The sequence below is a fragment of the Oryza glaberrima genome, chromosome 11 (assembly GCF_000147395.1).
Source record: "Oryza glaberrima chromosome 11, OglaRS2, whole genome shotgun sequence".
In the NCBI taxonomy this organism is placed as follows: Eukaryota; Viridiplantae; Streptophyta; class Magnoliopsida; order Poales; family Poaceae; genus Oryza; species Oryza glaberrima.
Genome location: NC_068336.1, coordinates 22,403,031 through 22,424,560, shown reverse-complemented (window position 1 = coordinate 22,424,560; position 21,530 = coordinate 22,403,031). Strand labels below are relative to the sequence as shown.

Below are 21,530 nucleotides of genomic sequence, written 5' to 3'. Positions count from 1 at the left end.
CAATATTTTAAACTGTGCATCCATCCATGATCTAGCTAGAGTTCCAAAGCCATGGCCATGGGAATGACTGATGCAAGCTAATTGAGGTCTAGGGGCAGCACCTGGTCTTGGGGCTTCGGATGTAGCTGCCGTAGTTGGGGCTCCGCGCGTACGCGCACAAGCACGCCGCCTACGCCCGCAGCTACGCGCAACATGCCAGCAGTATCGGCACCCTGAACAGTGCCGCCCCCGCGTAGGGTGTCAGCAGCGTTGGGTTGCAACTTGGCGATGCCACCGCCGCCGCCTCCACCACCCCAACGCCAACCACCACCGCCGCCTCCACCACGTCGACGCCAACCACCGCCACCATCACCACGACGACGCATCGTGGCGGAGTACACCAACAACGACATTGACGACGTCATCATCATCGATGTTTTCTTTGTCTATATCAGAGGATAGGTACCTATAGCTACTGCGCCTGCCGATATTTATAGCGGCGACGTCACCATGCATGGGTTGGTGCTCGGGTGAACTGATGAGTGGTGACTGGTGAGCCATACGTTGAACACCATGCATGCATGTACACGGGTATGTGTTCACGATGACGTGAGGCGCCGTCGTGGAGTGGCAGAGACTTGACACCCACAGTTAGTTTTAGGCTATGTTTAGTTCACACCAAAATTGAAAGTTTGGTTGAAATTGGAACAATGTGATGGAAAAGTTGGAAGTTTGTGTGTGTAGGAAAGTTTTGATGTGATGGAAAAGTTGGAAGTTTAAAGAATTATTTTGGAACTAAATACGGCCTCAATTTGTCCATCAAGCGGTCAGCACATATCGGCCAACCTAAGTACAATTCCGCCCTGGTTTAGGTGGCCTCAATCCTAGTCTATATACATGCATGGACCAGAATTTTAGATGTAGTCTAGGCCATAGCTACATGGATGGATCGATGTTGAGGCCCATCTAGACAACGGGCCTGTTTGGTTTACGCCTCGAGAAGCGTCCGATTTTAGTAGCCTGTGTTTAGATGTACATGTCTGGGCAAGAGTACTCAAGCCAAAGCACCATCCAAACACGTCCAACGTTTTCTTTGATCTATCAACGCTCTGATCCATATAGCTAAGCCGTATAAAAACTAAGCGAAGTGAAAAAAAAGCTAATATATCGATAAAGCTGTTTATGTAATTATAATTCATGGTTTAAAAGTCAATATTGAAAAAATGACTATAGTAGAAAAATAACCCAAGATCAACTCTAAAATTAAGCTTCAAAATTCAATATTTGGTAATAAACCAACAAGCAGACAATGAAAGCCTACCACTGTCATAATATTGCTATGGATACTTACATCAACGGGACTCATGTCAGATGTTGGATTTGTGTTCGAGTTGGATCATAGGGCACCTTCCTGGTATCTTGTTCAACTTCCAGTGACTGACATCAATTTGTAATAGGAATGATGGATGAAAGAAAGTGACTGGATGAAAGAAAGACAGTAAGCAAACTCTTATGCACGTTGAGTGTCTGCTTGGACTCATTAGCCCGTTTTGGGTTGAAGCCAAAATTTATCCTACTTAATTTTCTAGCCATTTGAATAGTACATTGTAAATATTTGGACTATAACCAAAACCTACCAAATCAATACTAGATGAGTCAGTGTAACTCTCAAGGGCGCTTATACTTGCTGAAGGAAAGTACCAGCATATTTGTAGGGCATCGGAAAAAAAATAACAACTATTAGTATGCCATAGTTAGCTAAAAACCATGGCAAACCATAGGACCTGTTTATTGATTAGGCATGATAACACAATAGCGAAATGATACACATACTTTTTTTTTTTTACAAACTTCGTACAAATGCTAGGTGTCACATTGTGGTTTAATTTTGACTTTTTATGACTTTTAATTATTCAACCATACTGTCGAGATTACTAACAATTCTTGTTAGTAAGAAGTCTGTAAGGAAAATACAGTAACCATTGTCATTGGGTCAAATTGATGCAAGGGGAAGGAGCGAATGAAGAGTGATTACCGATAGTGTCATTTGTTATTAGAAAAAAGTATTAACCAAAATCCTTTATATTTTTTTGGATGGGAGGAGTATAAAACATCCTAGGGGTGCTAGGGGTGCTAAACAAGGCTCAAAATTTGACTCAAATACACGTACCGTTTCTAATGTGCTCGTCGCACCTATAATTTCATCGACCGGAATTCAGAGAGTTCCATCAAACCTCTCAGTTTTCTCCTCCAACTTTACTGTTAGATCCCGAAAAGTATCATTAAATGCCTATATTTTGGCTTATGTTTATGCTTATAAGCCAAAATTTGAATTTTCAACATAAAATTTGGAATTGATTTTGGGATTTTTTCATCGTAGTTTATTTTTCAGCCTTTACTTTTAGATCAATAAGAACACGTATATACAAGTTTTATTCATAAATTATTTTATATCGCTTATTCCATCAATAAGTGAAACAATGGAGCCTTAGTTCCAACGTATATAAAAGTTTCGTTTAAAATCCATGAAATTTCATCTTGGGCTGTGTTTAGTTCCACGTTAAAATTGGAAGTTTAAATAAATTAGAACGATGTGACGGAAAAGTTGAAAGTTTACATATGTATAAAAGTTTGATGTGACGGAAAAATTAAAAGTTCGAAGAAAAAAAAAGTTAGAATTTAAACAAGGCTTTGCATTTTCACCGAGATTGGGAAAAGCTGGCTCTATCTCCCTAGAGCAAAGCATATCTCTCTGCTAGCCTGCAAAGAATCCATGCCCAGTGCCCATCCTCTGCCTGCCTCCAGCCAAGCGACCACAGCATGGGCCACACGGACTCTGACAAGCACCAGATCTGTGGGCCGTACTCCAACCCTATCCACTCCACACGCCCCCGGCCCATACACCTCGTCCACCAACGCCGAGGCCATCGCCACCCAGCCCTATCCCCTCACTGACAAGTGGGCCACCAACCTACATCCTGGCCCAATCACGTCCCACCGAATCGCCACGTCAGCTCTGGTCCACCAACACCGCGCCCTTCCACTGTACCACCCGTGCTCTCCCCCGAAAACCCACTTTATCACTTCACCTCTCGTAGTTACCAATACTCTACAATAAAGCCCCTGTAGTCCAATCATTGCTTCTAGAGGCTCAAGGCCTCTTTGAATTGTATGTTTGAAAAAAACATAGGAATAGAGATAAAAATGATTTTAATATGAATATAAGTGTAAAATAAAAAATTATAAACATAGAAAAAATACAAAAATAACCGTTTAATGAACCGCAGAAAAAACACAAGAATTAGAGGAGAGATAAAATCTCAAAGGAAAGTTTTCATAAGCTTCTACCTCATGTTAGATTTTATCTAAAATTTGCATGGCATTAGGTATTTCATAGGAATTTCATATGGATTCATTCCTTTAATTAAAATAGCTATATAAGAAAAATTACTATAGAAATGAAATCCTCAAAAATTTCTATGAATTTCGTTTCAATCAACGATGTGAACTGTAGGTAACACAGGGGGTTTGGTGTAAAAAACGTGTTCTCGTCCATGAAAAATATCCCCTTCTTCTCCGGCTCGCCCACCTCCTCACTCCGCCATCCGCCTCACGCCGCGCCTCCGCCCTCTTCCTCCCCCCTCGGCTTCGAGGGTTTTTTTTTTCTTCTTCTTTTTTCTTTTTTTCTTCTTCTCCTTTTTCGTTTCTCGTTTCTTTTTTTTTCGGTTTCGGGGGAGTTGGATTCTTGATTCCTTCCTCCCCCTGAGGCCAAACCCTAATAATAATCTGATCCCTGACACGAGAGCGGAGGCGGAGGAGGAGGTGGGGGATCGATCGATCGCGATCGATCGATTGAGTGATTGGTTGATTGATCGACATGCAGCATCAGCAGCGGATGAAGCAGGCGGCGGCGGCGGCGCAGCAGCAGCAGATGATGCAGCAGGCGCTGCTCATGCAGCAGCAGCAGGCTGCGGCGGTGGCGGCGGCGGCGCAGCAGCAGCAGGCGCCCTTGTTCCCCCCGCACCACCCGCACCCGGGCCTCCTCGCGGCGCCGCAGGTGGCCCAATCTCTCTCCCTCTCTCTCTCCTTCCGTTTCGATCAGCGGTCAGGGTTTGGTGGATTTTTACTGTGCGGTCGAGGGTTTCGTTTTTGGGGATTTCGGTAGCACGATTCGGTAAATTTCATGTTGTAGTGTTTGAGGCCAGTGGGATTGATTACTATTGAGAGTGAGGATTTGACTGTTTCGCGGTTGGGATTTTGTCAGATACTCTAGTTTTTTTCTTTTGATTTTGTAGTAGTCTCTCTGACTTGTCGCATGTATTGGGGAAAATTATTTTTTTCCCGTAGGGTTTGTGGGGATAGGATTTATTGTTCAATTTGTCGTCTTTGGGAACCTGTTTTGGTTGAAATTTCAGATCTTTATGTATTATTAGACCCAACAAGTACCTATAGTACACGAATTATAGTTCTCTGTGCTTGTGTTTAAGCTTTCATATTTATTAACTTTGAATTTGTCAGATTGTACTGCGAACTAGTATAAATGAGTTCCGTTGAAGGTCAGTGGAAACTAGTCTGGTGATTGCTAGATCAGTCGCTATTAAAGGATGTGGTTTACCGTTTACGTTTAGGCTGCATCTGATCTTTAACAAGGTGTACTTCTTTGGGGCAAGTGGTAAATGGGGAACATACTTGAACACACCATAATTATGCTCGAATTCCTTTTATAACCTGGATGTTATTTGCATACATTATTGCAGTTACAGTGACTTGTATGCTTTTGCTCCTTTATTTCTTCTTCTATCTCCTTGAATTATTTTCATTATAAAATATTTAAGTGCACCATTTTTTTTGACACTAATATTATTTTCTGGCAGATAGAGCCCATTGTTAGTGGCAACCTGCCTCCTGGATTTGATTCAAGTACATGCCGGAGTGTGTAAGTATTTGTCACCTGTTTTCCCCTGTTTATGCCCAAGGAACTTTGTTACTGTTGTTTCACTGATTTGGTTCTATTTCGCAACATTACGAAATAGTTAGATTGGGTAATGCTATGCCTTTGGGCAGAGTGCCCTTGATCCACTGATCTGGATCGAGCTCTCTTTGTTATTTGCAGCATTGCATTGTTGGCTAGATATTCTGCATTCATTCTTTCTTATGGTTGCCATTGATGTTCTGAATAGGTATGTTGGCAATATCCATCTTCAAGTGACGGATTCACTGCTACATGAGGTCTTCCAAAGTATTGGTCCAGTGGAAGGATGCAAGCTCATCAGGAAGGAAAAGGTGTGGAATTTTTGCTCTTTGAGACAAACCTAACAAAAAAAAATATTATCTATACTGTTTTTGCTAGATCCTTTTGTATCCTTGTAAATGTTGCTAGTTGAAGGCATTTTTATCGTTTGGGATGTTCTAAGTATTTTATCGATCTCCATAGAAAAGCACATGCATACCCGCCCCTAATCCCTTAATTAATTAACTAAACTGATAGTTACTGAAATCTGTCATTGAATGAATTTCATTTTTCATTCGCATACTGTATTTTTAAAACTTGATAATAACTATAAGACAGTATGACACTGCCCAGTACCATAAGCGTGATATACCGATATCATCAAACAACTTGTACATGATATGACTTATGCAAATCTGTTATAGTGAACCATAGTTCAAATGTATACAAGAGTTTATTTTTCAGCATAATGGTTAACACTAGAGCTATAGTGATGATGCTGGAGTGACTATTTTGGAGTATTTTATTCAGTTGAATTTCATAGTAAGGATAGGCTAGCACAAATGCCGTAATTCTGAACAAGGAAGTTTCAAAATGTTTGCTATGTTATTCACATAGGCCAGACAGCTAAATTCATTCAATTATTATGTTACTAACTACAGTATTGATCTCTCTTGAGAAAGCTTCAATGTGATGCATCAGTTTGTTTAAGTGGCTAAATGTTTTCAGCAGATTTAATGTAATTAACTTCTTAGGTTTGGCTGAGCCGTACACTTTTTATATACATGTGCTTATATGATTTCCTTTTTTGTATTAAATCTCGCAGTCATCCTTTGGTTTTGTTGACTATTATGACCGTAGATCTGCTGCAATTGCAATTGTATCACTCAACGGTAGACAATTGTAAGTATTTCAATACTATAGTATTATAATATATATAAATTCTAATATTTTGCTTTTCCTCTTAACATTTTCCAACATTTTCCTATGATCCTACATTACCAGGTTTGGCCAGCCAATAAAAGTCAATTGGGCATATGCAAGTACTCAAAGAGAGGACACATCAGGTTGGGAACTGAAAAACTGTTAAATGTTCTTTTGCAATTATTGTTCTGTACTGTCTGTGTACATGTGAATCTGAGTTATTAAAATTGAGCTTTGCTGATGTCTGTTCATTCTTGCAGGCCATTTTAATATTTTTGTTGGCGATCTTTGCCCGGAAGTAACAGATGCTGCTTTGTTTGCTTTTTTCGCTGGATTTACCAGTTGCTCGTAAGTGTTTCATGTATCTGTGTGTATTTTTTTTTTCCAGTTCTCACTCTGCTAGCTGCGACATTTTATCGGAAGGGTATTTTACCAGTTGTTCAAGATTATGCATTTTCTTTCTTACCCATATGTATTTTTTTTCCAGAGATGCTAGGGTAATGTGGGATCAGAAAACTGGACGATCCAGAGGTTTTGGTTTTGTTTCTTTCAGAAATCAGCAGGTAGTGTCATTGTGACAGTTTAATTTTTATTTATTTGTACTTTTTTTTGGTGCGGTGCTGATTGATCATCTTTGTTATTCATTGACAGGACGCACAAAATGCCATAAATGAACTGAATGGTGAGTCTTTTTCCATGTTTGTTGCCATGCCTCACTAGTCATTAGGTTAGTTCTAGCTACCTGATCATTTCTGCTTACTTTTCATTGCTTCAGGGAAGTGGCTCGGCAACCGTCAAGTTCGTTGCAATTGGGCAACAAAGGGTGCTAATGCTGGTGAAGAGAAACAAAATACAGACTCCAAGGGTATGATAGAGTTGACAAATGGTTCATCAGGTGAATATACATGCCTTTTGTCCTGGCCCACTTGTTTTGGTTTAGGTCAATACATGATTGTAATATGTAATGTAACAATCAACTGAGCAAGAGCTCTGTTAAATGGCTAGAAAGTACTGAACTGTAAAGTATTCCATGTTCTTTTTTATGCAGAAGGTGGAAAGGATAATGCAAATGAAGATGGTCCTGAAAACAACCCACAGTACACGACTGTTTATGTTGGCAATCTTCCTCATGATGTAACCTCTCCCATTTCTGAAACAAATTTCTTTTTGTTTTGTGCTGTATTTTGTTGTTTTTCCATACCAGTAACGTTTCTGCCTCTTATATTTACTAGGTCAACAGCAATGATGTGCACAGATTTTTCCATTCACTTGGGGTTGGTTCAATTGAGGAGGTGCGTGTAACGCGTGATAAAGGTTTTGGCTTTGTGCGTTACAGCACCCATGAAGAAGCTGCTCTAGCAATTCAGACTGGTAATGGACAACTTATTGGCGGTAGGCAGATCAAGGTACGTTCATCTTCAATATTTCAGCCATAAATACATTTAATATAAGAGTGTTTTGGGTAGATCAATCATAAGGATGGTTTGCCATGCCCATGCTTATTAGAGAGCATACCAGAAATACTTGCAAAACATCAATAATTGGAACATTCTGAATTTCATTGGCATTTACCTCCGCAAGTTATGTTTTCACTGAGTTTTTATCGTAAGGAGAGGATGTAGTCTAGTTATGGCTCTTGCAATTCAGCTAAACTTTAATCTTGTTCCTACTTGCAGTGTTCCTGGGGAAGCAAGCCAACTCCACCAGGGACAGCATCCGCGCCCCTACCCCCTCCGGCACCAGCACCATTCAATCCTGGCATGTCGGCGACCGACCTCCTAGCCTACGAGCGCACCCTGGCGCTGAGCAAGATGGCAGCGAACCCGGCCCTGATGAGTCAGCACGCCGCCCTAAAGCAGGCTGCCGCCATGGGGATGGGCGCCGGAGCCAGCCAGGCCATCTACGACGGCGGCTACCAGAGTGCCAACGCCGTCTTCTACTAGAGTGACCTGAGTACCTGACCCCCCATGAAGCAGACCACCACCATTGCCTGCCTGCCTCTGTATGACCAAGGAGGATGATGATGACCCCTCCACCCCCTTATACATATAGTAGATGAAGCCTTACCTGAACCTCTCCTTTTCTACCTTTGTTATTTGCCAATCTAGTAATCTTCTCTTCGCTGGATGCTGGCTATATATATATATCTAGAACATATATATAATGTTTTTCTGCATTTTTAGAGATATGGAAACGACCTTTGGTATTTGGATGGTTCCCTCTGTTACTATCATCGTATCATGTCGGTGTCATATTGTATTGCTGTATGCGCATTTTTTTTTTAAATTTTACCTTGCTCTCAATTAACGATATCTGTATGTATATTTTTCTTTTCATGCCAAGAAACTGTCTACTCTACCGAAACTGTATAATACATTTCCTTAAAAGAGAAAAGTGAAATCGAGTTCCAGTCTCTCTCCCTCTGCTCATAGACATGTTTTAAATACTGATTGGTCTTTATAAAGCAACTTGAACTCATCAAAAAAAGTTTTAACTTTGATTTGAAACGTTTCCGGAACGGTTGTTTCTTGTTTCAAGCCAATTAAGTACTAGCTGACTCAGCTTATGATTAGGCCCATCTACATTTCGGTCCATAAAGAAGGGATAAAGATGGCTTGACGGCCTGATATGCAATACAGACCGTATAATAAGGCAATAAGGTCACTTTAGGTCCCTTATTTTGACATCAAGTTTGAATCATATCTTTCAACCGCAATACTAGATATAACACATCCTCAAATTATAATAGCATATTACCCGAGGCCCCAGGTCAGTGTTATGCCTGGTTTTGGATGACATAATGAGTCGATTGTGGTTAATCTGACTGAGTTAGCATGGAACCCATGCATCCTCACATTTCAGCGATAAGTCATTCTTTCTCCCCTCTCCCTCTCTCTTCCCCATCTTTCTCATGTGAGGACCGACTAGGAGAAGGGCGTGTGTGGTCAACGGGAAGGTGCTGGGAGGTGACGTCACTAAGCTCGAGCTGTCGCTTTGACTCCTCTCTCCTGAGCCGCGCGAGCGATGGTGGCGGTGCTGCCTCGTCGAGCTCCCTCGTCGTCTTGCGCCGCAATATCCTCTCAAAATCCTGATTGGAACTCGATTTCACCGTTATGTTATTGATTTTTCTTTTCCGCGGCTTACGTAACAATCAATAACATAAGTGTATCTCAAGTCACCGGCCATACCTTAGGGCTCAAACTATGGTTTTCTTTTCCGCAGCAGCTCCGTCAGCTGAAACTTCTGAGGGATACGTCGAATCCGGTACTATGGTTCAACAGTGTGATTCAAACTCGACCTCAAAATAAAGAGGCCTGAAGTAAACTTATTCGTATAATAAGTAGGTCTAAAGCCGGCCCATTTCTGTGGGCTTCCATGGCCCAGGTCCAAAGACGTACTACTCGTCTTTTCTCCCAGAACTCTCCCTACCTCTCCCAAAAAAAAAAAACAAAAAAAAAAAAAACTCTCCCGAGCTCTCCTCGCCGCCGCCGCCATGTCCGGGTTAGCGCGGCGCCTCGGCGGGATCCCGTGGAGGGAGATCGCCGGGGAAGCCTTCTCCCGCGTCTTCCTCGTCGCGCAGGCCGTCTGCGCCGTCCACGTCGTCAACGCCCACGTCTGCTCCTTCGCGCTGGTACTGTACTTCGCCCGCGTCTCCTCTTCCTCTCTCTCTCTCTCTGCTCTGCTCTGGCTTGATCCCCACCCGCGTTCTGTGGGGCTCTTGGCGTCGGCGCAGGTGATGGGCCCGAGCATGCTGCCGGCGATGAACCTGGCGGGGGACGTGGTGGCGGTGGACCGGGTGAGTGCGCGGCTCGGGCGGGTGGCGAGCGGCGACGCCGTGCTCCTCGTCTCGCCGGAGGACCCGCGCAAGGCGGTCGTCAAGCGCGTCGTCGGGATGGAGGGCGACGCCGTCACGTTCCTCGTCGACCCCGGCAACAGCGACGCCTCCAAGACCGTCGTGGTGAGTAGCTTGGGTTAATCTGGTGTTAGGTTCTTCAGTTTCTGTTTCAGTTAGCTAGATTTGGTTTGATCCTCTCTTGTGTTGCAAAAGATTAGTAGTAGAATTTATCTTTCTCTGCTATAATGCAAACTAACACTAGAGGATATGCTTCCTGCCCTTTGTTAAAAAGAGAAAAAAAAGAAAGGCTTCCTCAGGTCATTGCTTACCACTTGATACCAGATTTGGTCGGTACCAATGCTAATAAATGTAGATTTCGAGAATGCTCAGTAGTAGTGTACTTCAAGAGTATAGCCTTAAGTTGCTCGAGCATCAGTACACATGTGAAAATAAAGGGATGAACTTATGTTTCATGATTAAGAGTTCACAATTCGGTGGTGAGGGTGTGTGGCCTATGCCTTAAACCAAACAATCCTGGCTCGCTGTCAGACATTTTTTTTTCTTCATTTGAACAATAGATACTTGAGAGGCACACTGATTGTCTCCACAATGAGTGGAACGCTGTGTTTTATGGTCCCCATGGTATGACCGGTGACTTCATGTTTCGCTTTATGTGCAATTTTTGGCATTGGACTAACACCGAAAGACAACCACTAGTTCACTGCTTATATGATCGAATAACATATGTACGACAGGATGCTGAGACTATTATTCAGTCAGAAGATACATTTCTTATGTTTGAAATAGCAATCAATAACATAACTGATTTTGAACATGGCAAGCTCCATGCTTTATATGATTTTCAATTCTTTTTATAGTGACTAGTTGACTACCTTTTCAGACATACCATCTTGTGATGCTCTTAATTTGGATGATGTTTACTTATAGGTACCAAAAGGCCATGTCTGGGTGCAGGGTGATAATATTTATGCTTCTAGAGATTCAAGACAGTTTGGACCTGTCCCTTATGGTCTAATTACAGGGAAGATCTTTTGTCGGGTAATCTCATTTCCTCTATATTATGGTTCCTTTATATGCCACTGAAATCTCATCCTTGATTCGATTTTGCATCTAATTAGATGCCAATTTTTTTATATCATGAGATTTTGTGTAAGCAACCAATGATTGTTAAAAACTTTAGGGTTAATAAAAGCTTTACTCTAGGATGTGAATATGTGTAGTAATGGTAAACAGCATGTAGTCTCAAGTGCTTCATTTGCTTCTTGTTGCTATACTCAATTACAACAATCTGGGTAACTCACAAAAATTAAAATTTTATTGTCATCTTTAGCAAACACATTGTACATCTTTTCTTAGATTATAGTTTTAGAATATTGTTCCTATATGTTCAACTGGTGAGCTGCTATGAATTAAGTACTCTGCATTTTAAATGCCTCAAGGCAAGTGCCCATATATGGTAATAATTGGTGATGAGTCAGATGAATTTTTACACCGTGTCTAGGACAACTCTGGGCAAAGCACCTATATGCTGCCCACTGAACTTTAAAAGCTCTGGATACCTTTGAGTACAACTCTGATTCTATCAGTTCTAAACAGAGTTAGATTTCAGTTTTGTGCTCAATTTGAACTAGCGAGCCCCGATCAGGGCCGCGTTCATTTTGTTGGCGGTATTTGGCCTAAATACACCAAATGTTTTCTACTTGAAAGGTACTTGCTGAGGTTTTTTTGAAATAGCTGAGATAATTACGTACAAGGTTTCTGGAGTACTGTAGATTTGTTCAACTGTATGACTTAGCACAGTACTTGTAATTAAAGCCAAGTAGGAAGGGTGTTAGTTTTAATTGGGAAAAGAATTCATTTCAGTGACCTTGCTATTTTGTCTGTTAATCATTTGTGTACCTTGAAAATGACATTTTGTTTCTTCATTCAAAGTTCACATAGCAACATGCTATCATCATTTGATTGGTAAGGCATAAAGTTAATACTTAAAGTTCACATAACTAATTTGGTGTGGACCATGAAGTCTTGCTTGAAATTACTACTTGTTGATGTTCATTATAGCAACCAAAGGTTTCAGATTCAGAAACCATGTTTTGCTACTATTTATATAGTGCATCAGCCCAATGGAACCGCATCAACACAGGGATTGGGGGCCATTCTTCATTCCCCCCTAGAATGTCATTACTAATTTTACTATTGAGTTTTGCCTTCAGGTCATTAGAGCATTGACAATATTGCTATTTCATAGGTTTGGCCACTGAAGGATTTTGGTCCGATAGATCCAATGTCAGCTGAGTAGGGGTAACTCAGCCTTATTTTTCTTCTTCACTTATTTTCAGAATCCAGGCCTCTCGCTCTACCTTTATCTCTCCGAGCCGACCTTTTTTTACCCGTTTGCTCCAGAATTTATCGAAGACGGCATGCATATCTTGAGATTTTTATGATCAGGCAACAAGGCCCTACATTCTGGTTCATGGTGTCTGCCATGGCACATTTTACAGCAAAACCGAGAGCATCAAAGTTTATTGCTCAGTTTTTTAACATGAGAATTTTGGCCATTGTCCTCAAGGGAATCCCAAGTTCTCAACCATGCTCTTGTATAAATTGAACAGTGTAACTTTGGTGTACGAAATTTTTAGAACATTATTGAGATAGACCAAAATTTGTAGAACGCTGTTGATTAATTAATCGAAGTCGCCATGTATCAGAGTTGTTATCGGACAGTGGTAAACGCTTACCGGTTTAATAAGTAGAAACAAAATTCTTGTTTTGTCAGGGATAAAGCTGGAATTGTTCTCTGAAGCTCTTATCATTGAAACATCGAAGCTGAAAGGAGTGTTTTTTTGACATCAAGCTGAAAGGAGTTGATATACAGATGAATGCCACAACTTCTTTTTTTTTTTACTAAGTTTCACTTGCGAGTGACTAGTGAGCAACTGAGCATGGCATGCCTTGTCAGCCTTATACAAGACTACTAACCATGCTATATACAAGTTAAGTCTGTTCAGGGATTAGCAAATGCACACATCTGAAATGCTTGAAAAATAAAAATGAACTCATATATGCTGCTCCCAAATCCAGATCAAACAGCAAGATTGGCAGCCATCTCACATCAAATCCAGATCAACAGGACAGCTCTCAAGGAATTCCAAGCAAGCCTCCATGAGGCCATCACAGTGATGCTGTGCTGGCGTTGACGTGGCTGCACAGCGTGTCCTCCCAGATCTGCTTCAGCCTCTCCGGGTCATACCTGTTCGCTGTGCCATGGCTGCCACTTCATCATCGTTCATCTCCGACAACGAATCTTTGTAGATGTAACGGAGCATTGCCTCGAACACCCTCACGTCCATGTAAACGTACGGGCGTTTTATTCTCAGTCAAATTTGTTTTTTCAGTTGCGACATGTAAAAGTTAAAATTTAACTTGCATATTTATTAAATGATATGTCATATCTAAATACATCTTAATTTTTAGGGACTGTATATATCTATGAACTGAAAATCCCACCTCAAATCTTTCAAATTTTGGACCGTTAGACATGCTTTAAGATTCGTGCACATCATTAACCCTAACTTTTTCCTCCCATTCCTCTCCTCCTCGCGCATTCCGCCGCCGCCGCTCGCCTCGCGTGCCCATCTCGCCACCGCCCCAACAAGACGCCGCCCGCCTCGCCGGCTGGTAGAAGGGAGTCAACGGCGCCGGCGAGGTCCCCCCGGCCGGCCCCCTCCCCTTCCCCCTTTCCCTCCCTGTCCTCTTCCTCCCTCAAGAAGATGGCGGCCGTTTTCCCCGTCTCCGGTGGCGGGGCGCCACCACCGGCCGCCTCCACCTAACACATATTCCATTTTGCCCTCCGCCTCCTACGCTGGCCCACCTCCAGCTTCCGACCCCGCGGCTTCGGCGGCAGCACCGTCGCCTCGTCGCCCGCCCGATCCGCCGCCCACCGCCGGGCTACCGCCTCCCATGGCCATCCCTCTAAAGCCGGCGAACTTCCCCCTCTTCCCCCTCCCCCCTCCCCCCCACCCCACCCCACCCCACCCCGGGACCCTAATTCGTCGGCCCTCTACTGGAGTTTGGGTTCGCCGGCGTCGGAGAAGAAGAGTGGTCACCGGAGTTGGAGAAGAGCACGAATCGTGAAGCACATCCAGTGATCCAAAATTTGCAAGATTTGAGGTTGGATTTTCTGTTGATGGAACTATAGAAATTCTATTTTTTTATTTGTTTCGTAACTAAGTGACATGCAAATAATAAAAGGATATCCCTTCGAGAGTTTAAAATCCACTTCCTATACGTTGTTCCCAATTTAGGCAGCCAGCTTAGCCAGCTTCTTAAGAAGAGAGGAGCAGCTCCTTGTCAGATGTAGAAAATCATCACTCGCCATGACAGCCTTAAGATTACTCGGATTCTCCATGAATTTGAAGCAAGCCTCCTTGAGCCTCTCACAGTGATGCTGCTCGGCCAGCGTCAACGCCGTCGCCGCCGTGCTGGCGTCGACGTGGCTGCACAGCGTGTCCTCGCAGATCAGCTTCAGCCTCCCCATGTCGTACCTGTCCGCCGCGACGAGCAGATGCTGCGCCATGGCCGCCACCTCGCCGTCGTCTACCTCCGGCAACGAGTCGTTGTAGATGAAGTGGAGCATGGCCTCGAACACCCTCGGCTCCATGTCGTGGACACGGATTGTCTCCTCGTTGTTGTGACGGCTCATCGCCATCGGGCCGAAGAGCTCCGCCATGAACACCGGCGACCGCGCGGCGAGCACGCACCGGTGCGCCGCGAACGTCTCGCCGCCGACGTAGATCGCCACGTCCGCGCCGTGCCCGGCGGCGAGGAGGCGGCCGAGGTGCGCGCCGATGTCGGACGGCGGCGGCACGCCGACGAGCTTCTTGACCGTGGTGGCGTCGTCCTCCGTGCGGATATCCTTCACGACGGCGACGTCGCACCGGAGGCTGAAGCTGTCGCCGACGAGGTATCCCGACTCCTCCAGCGCCTTCGCCGTGATGAACCGAGGGAACGACCTGGTCGCTGTGCTCTGGTCGCTGCGCGGGGGCGGCGGACTACCGTCGTGGGCGGCGGCGAGGAGGCTGATCTTGAACCTCGCTTTGACGCCATCTGTGGAAAAATCTAATATGTTGTATTTTGATATTTTCTTATGTATTACATCGACCCTCTTACGGGGTATATATAAAAGTACATAAGGGATAGAGACTTAGAGTACAATACAAGTAAGAGTAGATTTATCTCTAGAACTCTATCTTATCTCTAGGATTCTATCTCTAGGATTTATCTTATCTCTATAATTTGTATTTAACTCTTATATCTAACTAACATATTATACTTCTAACATTCCCTCTCAGTCGTAACGGGAGCGAAGCGAACGATTGCGACTGGATTTGAAATCTTCTATTTCTTTATCTCATTTGACTCACCATCATCGATTGCATCTCTGATGAACGGTCCTCCACCTGGAGCCTGCGTCCCCTTCTGTGTCGTCCCTTGACTTTTCTCTATTCCCTCCCGCAGTCATAGCGGGAGTGTCATGGACGATAGCGATGACACGGACGTTTTTGACCGGAGTTTCCGTCAATGATTTTTGTTGTAGACGTTCGTCGACGTAGCTGATCATGAAGTAGCCGTGGTCGTGGTAGTTGATGTAGCCGCAAATAGTCGAAGGCGAAAAAAAAATTTACGCCATGGTGTGAAGACAAAAACTGCAATTGTTAGCATCTTGCATCTTGTAGATGTCAGAGGATGCCATTGGGGACGTCTTGCATATGTCAGAGGACGTCGTTGGCAATGAGGCCACCACTTTGGTTGGTCCTTCTGCGCCATGTAGCGGTCATCACAATAGTGATGCCGAGTTGATGCAGTCGTTGTCGTCGTAGATGATGTGATCGATGTCGTCGTCGGTGATGCGGTCGTTGCCGTGATAGAGGACGCGGTTGATGTTGTCGAAGAAGCGTCTTGCAGATTAATCTGTCAGAGGACGCGAGGTGTCCCTCTATATGGACGAGTTGGCGGCGGCGTGTTCCCATATTGATGAAGACCATCGGTGATGTTGTGTCGGAGAAGACCATCGTGGTGATGATGTAAAGGAGGTAGCAGATGGCGGCGTGCATTGCTGTGGCTGCGGTAGTGACGACAGACTTCTTGATATTTAAGTCGTTGCACGTGGATGCATGGCTGCATTATTTGTGGTGACAATTTCTTGATGCTGTTGATGAGCGGCTTGATGGGCTGCAGCTTGACGAACTTGGACTCTTGGAGTCGATAGTGTCCTCTTGCTGCACGTACGGTCCCCGTCGCTGGCGGTGCCAGGTTTCCGAAGTAGCACCCGTGCGCACGCGCCTGAAGCGCGCATCCTTGCCGCGATGTACTCCTGCAGTAGTCCGTGGCGGACTGGCGTCCGCTCTCGTCGATGCGGGCGTGTCGAAGATCCCTGGCCAAGTGGCCATCTTGATCTGCTGCTTCGCTCGGTTAGCCATGGCAAACGCTCCGAGGATCATGAATTAATGCATAGGCTTTTATGTGGCTAGCTAGGATAAATTGATCTAATGCGAGTTTATGGATCCAATTAATCTACAGATAATTTTGATAGCTGGTAGATGCGGCGCCCAGGGAGAATATGGTGATTATCTCATCTCCCCAGGGCGGCGCGAGCGGAAGGTAGGAACGGATCAAGCGACGTTGGTCTTCGGCTCTGATACCATGTGGAAAAATCTAATATGTTGTATTTTGGTATTTTCTCATCTATTACATCGACCCTCTTATGGGTTATATATAAAAGTACATAAGGGATAGAGACTTAGAGAACAATACAAGTAATAGTAGATTTATCTTTAGGATTCTATCTCTAGGACTCTATCTTATCTTTAGGATTCTATTTCTAGGATTTATCTTATCTCTATAATTTGTATTTAACTCTTATATCTAACTAACATATTATACTTATAACACCATCGACATTGGGGTCGTCGAGGTGAAGAGCGATGGAGATCCAGCCGGCGTCGGCGCCGTCGTCGTCTCCGTTGCCGTTGGCGCGGTACCCGACGCGCCAGCCATGGCCTCCGACGACGAACCTGCTGGATTTAATGTAGCTGCCACCGTCGCTTGCGCCGATGGTCTGCGAGAAGCCGTCGATCTTGAGCACGTGCAATCCGGACACGACCTCGGCGACGATGGTCGACGCGGTCACCGACGTCGTCGGCGGCGGCGCGTCGTCGGCGGACGCGGATGATCCGGACATGTCGAGCGCTCGATCAGTGACGAATTTGCAAAGCCAAGCGTAGTGCACATCGTGATAGAATTTATATTTATTTTGTCAGATTTGCTAGTTTACTGTCGACAGTAAACGGGGAGAAAAACTATCAAATTTTTGACCGTCGGATTCGCCTTAAGATTAGTGCTAGCGCGTTGGTGGAAAAAATCCGCGTGATAACTATAATTTGGGAAAAACTGTCGAATTTTTGACCGTCAGATTCGCCTCAAGATTAGTGCTAGCGCGTTGGTGGAAAAAATCCGCGTGATAACTATAATTTGTGTGCTGCGTGGGGTTCGAATCTAGGATCTCATTCCCACCAGCTATGTGTGGTAGCCACTTCATCTCTTGCAAGTTTTTGAAAAGTTTGCAAGTTACGGTTACTTATACTCTAGTTACACCCTAGTTACATTGCAGTTACACTCTAGTTACATTGTAGTTACATTGTAATTACATTGTAACTATAGTGTAACTATACTATAACTATATTGTTATCTCTATATTTATTAGATATAAAGTTGCATATATTATTTTAATATATATATACAAATTATTGTTATTATTGTATATAGTTTTAGTGAAATTATATACTGTAGTTAGATTTGAAAATTTTCCCCTAAAAAACACTCGACAGTTTTTTAAGTTAATCCCTATTTTGTTTAGTGTTTATACCAACCGATTTCCGATTTGATTAGACATTAGAGCACTATTTGGCATAATCCGATTCTGTCAGTGATGGTTTTCCTAATTACATCCAAACTTTTTAAATTATGATCAAATCGGAAAAAAACCATCAAATTTCGATCATAACAGCTACGCCACATTGATCATAATCAGGGAGAAATGAAGTTTCTACTGCATAATTAAACAGCGAGATTAGCAGCTAATTCTTTGAGGAGAGAAGGGCAGCTTCTAGCCAGATGCTCGAAGCCATCGCTCGCCATGGCCGCCTTGAGGTTGACCGGAGACGCCATGAACCTGAGGCACGCCTCCTTCAGCCGGCAGCAGCCGTGCTGCTCCGCCAGCGCCAGCGTCGTCGCCGCCGTGGTCGCGTCGACGCCGCGCTTAGCTTGTCCTCGCAGATCAGCTTTAGCCTCTCGATGTCGTACCTGTCCGCCGCCGCGAGCAGATGCTGCGCCATGGCCGCCGCCTCGCCGCTGTCGTCGACATTGGGCAGCGAGTCGGTGTAGATGAATTGGAGCATGGCCTTGAACGCCCTCGCGTCCATGTCGCGGATGGCCACGACGTGGCTCTCGGTGTCCTCCTCCTTCATCGGGCCGAGGAGCTCCGCCATGAACACCGGCGACCGCGCGGCGAGGACGCACCGGTGCGCGGCGAACTTGTGGCCGGCGACGTCGAACGTGACGTCGACGCCCGCATTCGTCTTGAGGAGGCGGCCGAGGTGGCGGTGCAGGTCGGACGGTGGCGGGAGCTTCGCGGTGGTGTCGTCGGTGCGGATCCCCACGGCGACGGTGACGTCACACCGGACGCTGAAGCGGTCATGGCGGAGGAGACGCTTCGACGGGTCCTCGAGCTCCTTCCGCCGCACGATCTTCTTGTGGCCCCACTGATCGGAGCCGCCCTTGCCGGAGGAGAAGGTCCGGAGCTCGCAGCTCTTGGTGAACGGCGGCGGCGGCGGCAATGCCGCCCTCCCGTCGCGGCCGTCGAGGAGCAGGGTGAGCTTGCACCGCGCCTTGACGGTCGCGGCGGCGCCCTTCGTCTTCGCGGCGTCGGAGTACTTGCCGGTGAGGCAGACGAAGACGAGACCCACTCGGAGGTCTCGTCGGTGGCGCCGTTGGGGAAGTACTTGATGTGCCAGCTGTGGCCGCCGGCGACGAACGTGCCGGACTTGACGTGCTCGCCGACGGCGAGCCCCTTGGTGCCGGAGTAGCCGTCGACGGTGAGCACGTGCGAGCCCGTCGCCATCTCGGCCACGATGGTCGACGTGCTCGGCACCGCTTCGCAGCCGCCGCCGCCGCCGCCGCTTGCCGCAGCCGACGGGGAGGAGCCCGCCATTTTGGAACCAAGCTAGGAGACAGGAGAGGTTGGAGTTCCGTATTTATTGTGATGCACGGCCACGGCGGCGTGAGTGATTGGAGCGGTGGTCGCGGCGGCGCGCGAGCCGAGGCGGCGGTGGCGGCGGCTGCGTGGTGGCGTAGCACACGAAGCGCCGGTGGTGTGCACCGCACGGGAGCCGACGAGGCCATGGGTTATTGGCAATTCATAAATGAATGAAGAGCAAAAATTAAGAGTTTCTTTGGTTGCAAGTCATAATTTACCACAGTTTGCCACGGTTAAAGTTGGGCAAATTTGATAGGTGTTTTGGTTATAGCCACAGTTGTGACAAGATTCCCTTCTAACACATTGGGTCCCACGTATCAATAATTTAAAAAAGTGTGGCAGGATTTGCAGGTACAATAGGGCTCTAGCACCAGCGATAAAAACTCCATGTCGGCTCGGACGATTTGCTTAGGAGAAAACGGAAGAGAGAGAGAGAGCGCGACTAATAAGCGTCGGGCTACTCACGTGCTCCAAGAAAACGGGCCCACTAAAAGGATGGGGAGGGGAGGGAGAAAGAGAGAGATTAGAGAAGATGATGGCTCCCACTAAGATAATAAAATATTAGTGCTATAGTATCTTTATTTTATACATTAGCTATACTGTTTACTATAGATGATATGCCTATGTTTTGGAGCTCACAGCAGGCTATATTATTGACTTTGCTCTTAGGCTTAGTAAGTTGTAGCTACAAATTTGATCATCTCACCTTAGGCAAGTGGTAACTTTTATCGGCAAATACTCCCTCAATTCCATAATATAAGACACAACCGCTTTTTTAGATGTTCCATAATATAAGGCATGCATGCATGTAGTCAATTAGTTATGATCCCTTCTCCATTAAATTATTACTATAAGATGATAATAATTATTTTCTTGGTTTTTGGGTTAAGGGTAGTTATGCCTTATATTTTAGAATGGAGGGAGTAATGGTAAAGTGTGGCTAGAACCAAATAGCCCCTAAAACCGGGAAAAGCAGAGCGTTGCATGGTTGCACATACTTTGCCTACCACAGCTTACCCGACGTGCTCCCGAGTCCCGACTACGCAAGTTCCCTTTGTCAGCTGGTGGTGCCACTTGAAATAATAGCTTGGTCCATTTGAAAGGAACGCAACCGCAGCGTATTCAACAACGAGACATTCCTAGACCGAGTTGGCAACAATGGAGGGGGATGAGACAGCTCTCTGGCAGGAAGCCGGGTTGCTCCACTAGCCCAAGACTGACTATCGGGTCACATAACTAATGACACGAGATAAAAGCCCCAATGTCCTTTTCTTTGTGTGTTTTTTTTTCATTTGATACCTTTGCAATTGTCATGATGTACTCTTTACCCCCTTCTTAATATGAAGATACGAAAGCCTTATGCATATTCTCGAAAAAGAAAACCGGGAAAACAAACATGACTATGTGAGTAAACTTGAACTCTGGACAGGACCAGAAATTGGCGATATGGAGGGAGCTACTAATTCTAATTTTACTAGAGACAATTCGGGAACACTTTAAAGAATAATATCACACGATTTTTTAGGGAGATTTGAAAACGAAAATGCTGTGCATCGATGGATTTTAGGGACAAAACGAAAAAAAAAAGCTATGCTCGGCGGGGGCGGTGAGGTGGCTGTGGTGATGCCTTGCCGTGGGAAAAGGTGGAAGGCCAATGTTGATGGAAGGGAAATTTATTACAATACTCTGTCCGTCTAAAAAAATCCAATCATAGTTATGAACCTGAATACACATATATGTCTAGAAGGGTTGGGTTTTTATGGGACGAAAGGTGTAGCGGTTAAGATGGGTGGGATTCAGTGGTAGAAGAAACGCATGACAGTGACGTAGAAACCTCATTTCAAAACCCCGAAGAAACCACTTCACTTATACTGGGTCTAAACCATTTTGTTTTCACAAATAGGATTATTTTTCCTTGTCTGATTTGCCGTTGCTTCGATCTGAATTCTGTCGTAGAGGTTTCTTTTGTAAAAATGGGTGGCGAGGAGGTGATAAGTGCTTCTGACATTTTAATCAGTCTAACACTAAAAATTTGATAATTATGGGGCATCCCATTTGAGGGACCATCTAACCAAACATTACAAGTTCCTTTAAGTGTGTGAAACTTTTAAATATGATTATATTCTAATTGTAATGTACTTATACTATAACTTCCATGTAACATAAAGATAAGAAGACGTGGTTATATTATAACTACAAAAATACGTATGTAGCGTCGCGGTGGAGAT

The 21,530-nt window shown here is 44.8% G+C and overlaps 3 protein-coding genes and 1 pseudogene across 5 annotated transcripts; 2 read left to right on the top strand and 2 right to left on the bottom strand.

Moving 5' to 3' along the window:
- The first annotated feature begins 3,570 nt into the window (after nt 1-3,570).
- On the top strand, nt 3,571-8,339 carry LOC127754751 (oligouridylate-binding protein 1B-like). Its single transcript, XM_052280313.1, has 12 exons — nt 3,571-4,036; nt 4,854-4,915; nt 5,160-5,262; nt 6,036-6,112; nt 6,215-6,276; nt 6,394-6,481; nt 6,621-6,696; nt 6,785-6,815; nt 6,909-7,028; nt 7,182-7,267; nt 7,366-7,539; nt 7,810-8,339. The coding sequence occupies exons 1-12, from the start codon at nt 3,857-3,859 to the stop codon at nt 8,074-8,076; spliced, it is 1,326 nt and encodes a 441-aa protein (XP_052136273.1). The 5' UTR covers nt 3,571-3,856; the 3' UTR covers nt 8,077-8,339.
- A 1,227-nt stretch (nt 8,340-9,566) lies between these two features.
- On the top strand, nt 9,567-13,399 carry LOC127753656 (mitochondrial inner membrane protease subunit 1). Of its 3 annotated transcripts, XM_052279071.1 has the most exons (5): nt 9,567-9,764; nt 9,867-10,091; nt 10,917-11,027; nt 12,238-12,290; nt 12,393-13,034. In XM_052279071.1, the coding sequence occupies exons 1-4, from the start codon at nt 9,627-9,629 to the stop codon at nt 12,286-12,288; spliced, it is 525 nt and encodes a 174-aa protein (XP_052135031.1). In that variant the 5' UTR covers nt 9,567-9,626; the 3' UTR covers nt 12,289-12,290; nt 12,393-13,034. The 3 variants fall into 3 exon arrangements, with proteins under 3 accessions (XP_052135031.1, XP_052135029.1, XP_052135028.1); XM_052279069.1 differs by lacking the exons at nt 12,238-12,290; nt 12,393-13,034 and adding an exon at nt 13,071-13,399; XM_052279068.1 differs by lacking the exon at nt 12,238-12,290 and having other exon boundaries at nt 12,329-13,030.
- An 890-nt stretch (nt 13,400-14,289) lies between these two features.
- On the bottom strand, nt 14,290-17,229 carry LOC127755921 (BTB/POZ and MATH domain-containing protein 1-like). The gene is made up of 2 exons (XM_052281532.1): nt 16,932-17,229; nt 14,290-15,095 (listed from the first exon to the last, which is right to left on the bottom strand). The coding sequence occupies exons 1-2, from the start codon at nt 17,227-17,229 to the stop codon at nt 14,290-14,292; spliced, it is 1,104 nt and encodes a 367-aa protein (XP_052137492.1).
- An 875-nt stretch (nt 17,230-18,104) lies between these two features.
- LOC127755815 (BTB/POZ and MATH domain-containing protein 1-like) lies at nt 18,105-19,257 on the bottom strand (annotated as a pseudogene).
- Between the last annotated feature and the right edge of the window lie 2,273 nt (nt 19,258-21,530).

Coding starts and splice junctions, on each gene's coding strand:
- LOC127755921 (XM_052281532.1), bottom strand. CDS start 17,229: ATGTCCGGATCATCCGCGTCCGCCGACGACGCGCCGCCGCCGACGACG. Junction 15,096..16,931: donor CAATGTCGATGGTGTTATAA/GTATAATATGTT, acceptor ATTTTTCCACAG/ATGGCGTCAAAGCGAGGTTC.
- LOC127753656 (XM_052279068.1), top strand. CDS start 9,627: ATGTCCGGGTTAGCGCGGCGCCTCGGCGGGATCCCGTGGAGGGAGATC. Junction 9,765..9,866: donor ACGTCTGCTCCTTCGCGCTG/GTACTGTACTTC, acceptor GCGTCGGCGCAG/GTGATGGGCCCGAGCATGCT. Junction 11,028..12,328: donor CAGGGAAGATCTTTTGTCGG/GTAATCTCATTT, acceptor ACTTATTTTCAG/AATCCAGGCCTCTCGCTCTA.
- LOC127754751 (XM_052280313.1), top strand. CDS start 3,857: ATGCAGCATCAGCAGCGGATGAAGCAGGCGGCGGCGGCGGCGCAGCAG. Junction 6,482..6,620: donor GCTGGATTTACCAGTTGCTC/GTAAGTGTTTCA, acceptor TTTTTTTTCCAG/AGATGCTAGGGTAATGTGGG. Junction 7,268..7,365: donor TTGGCAATCTTCCTCATGAT/GTAACCTCTCCC, acceptor TATATTTACTAG/GTCAACAGCAATGATGTGCA.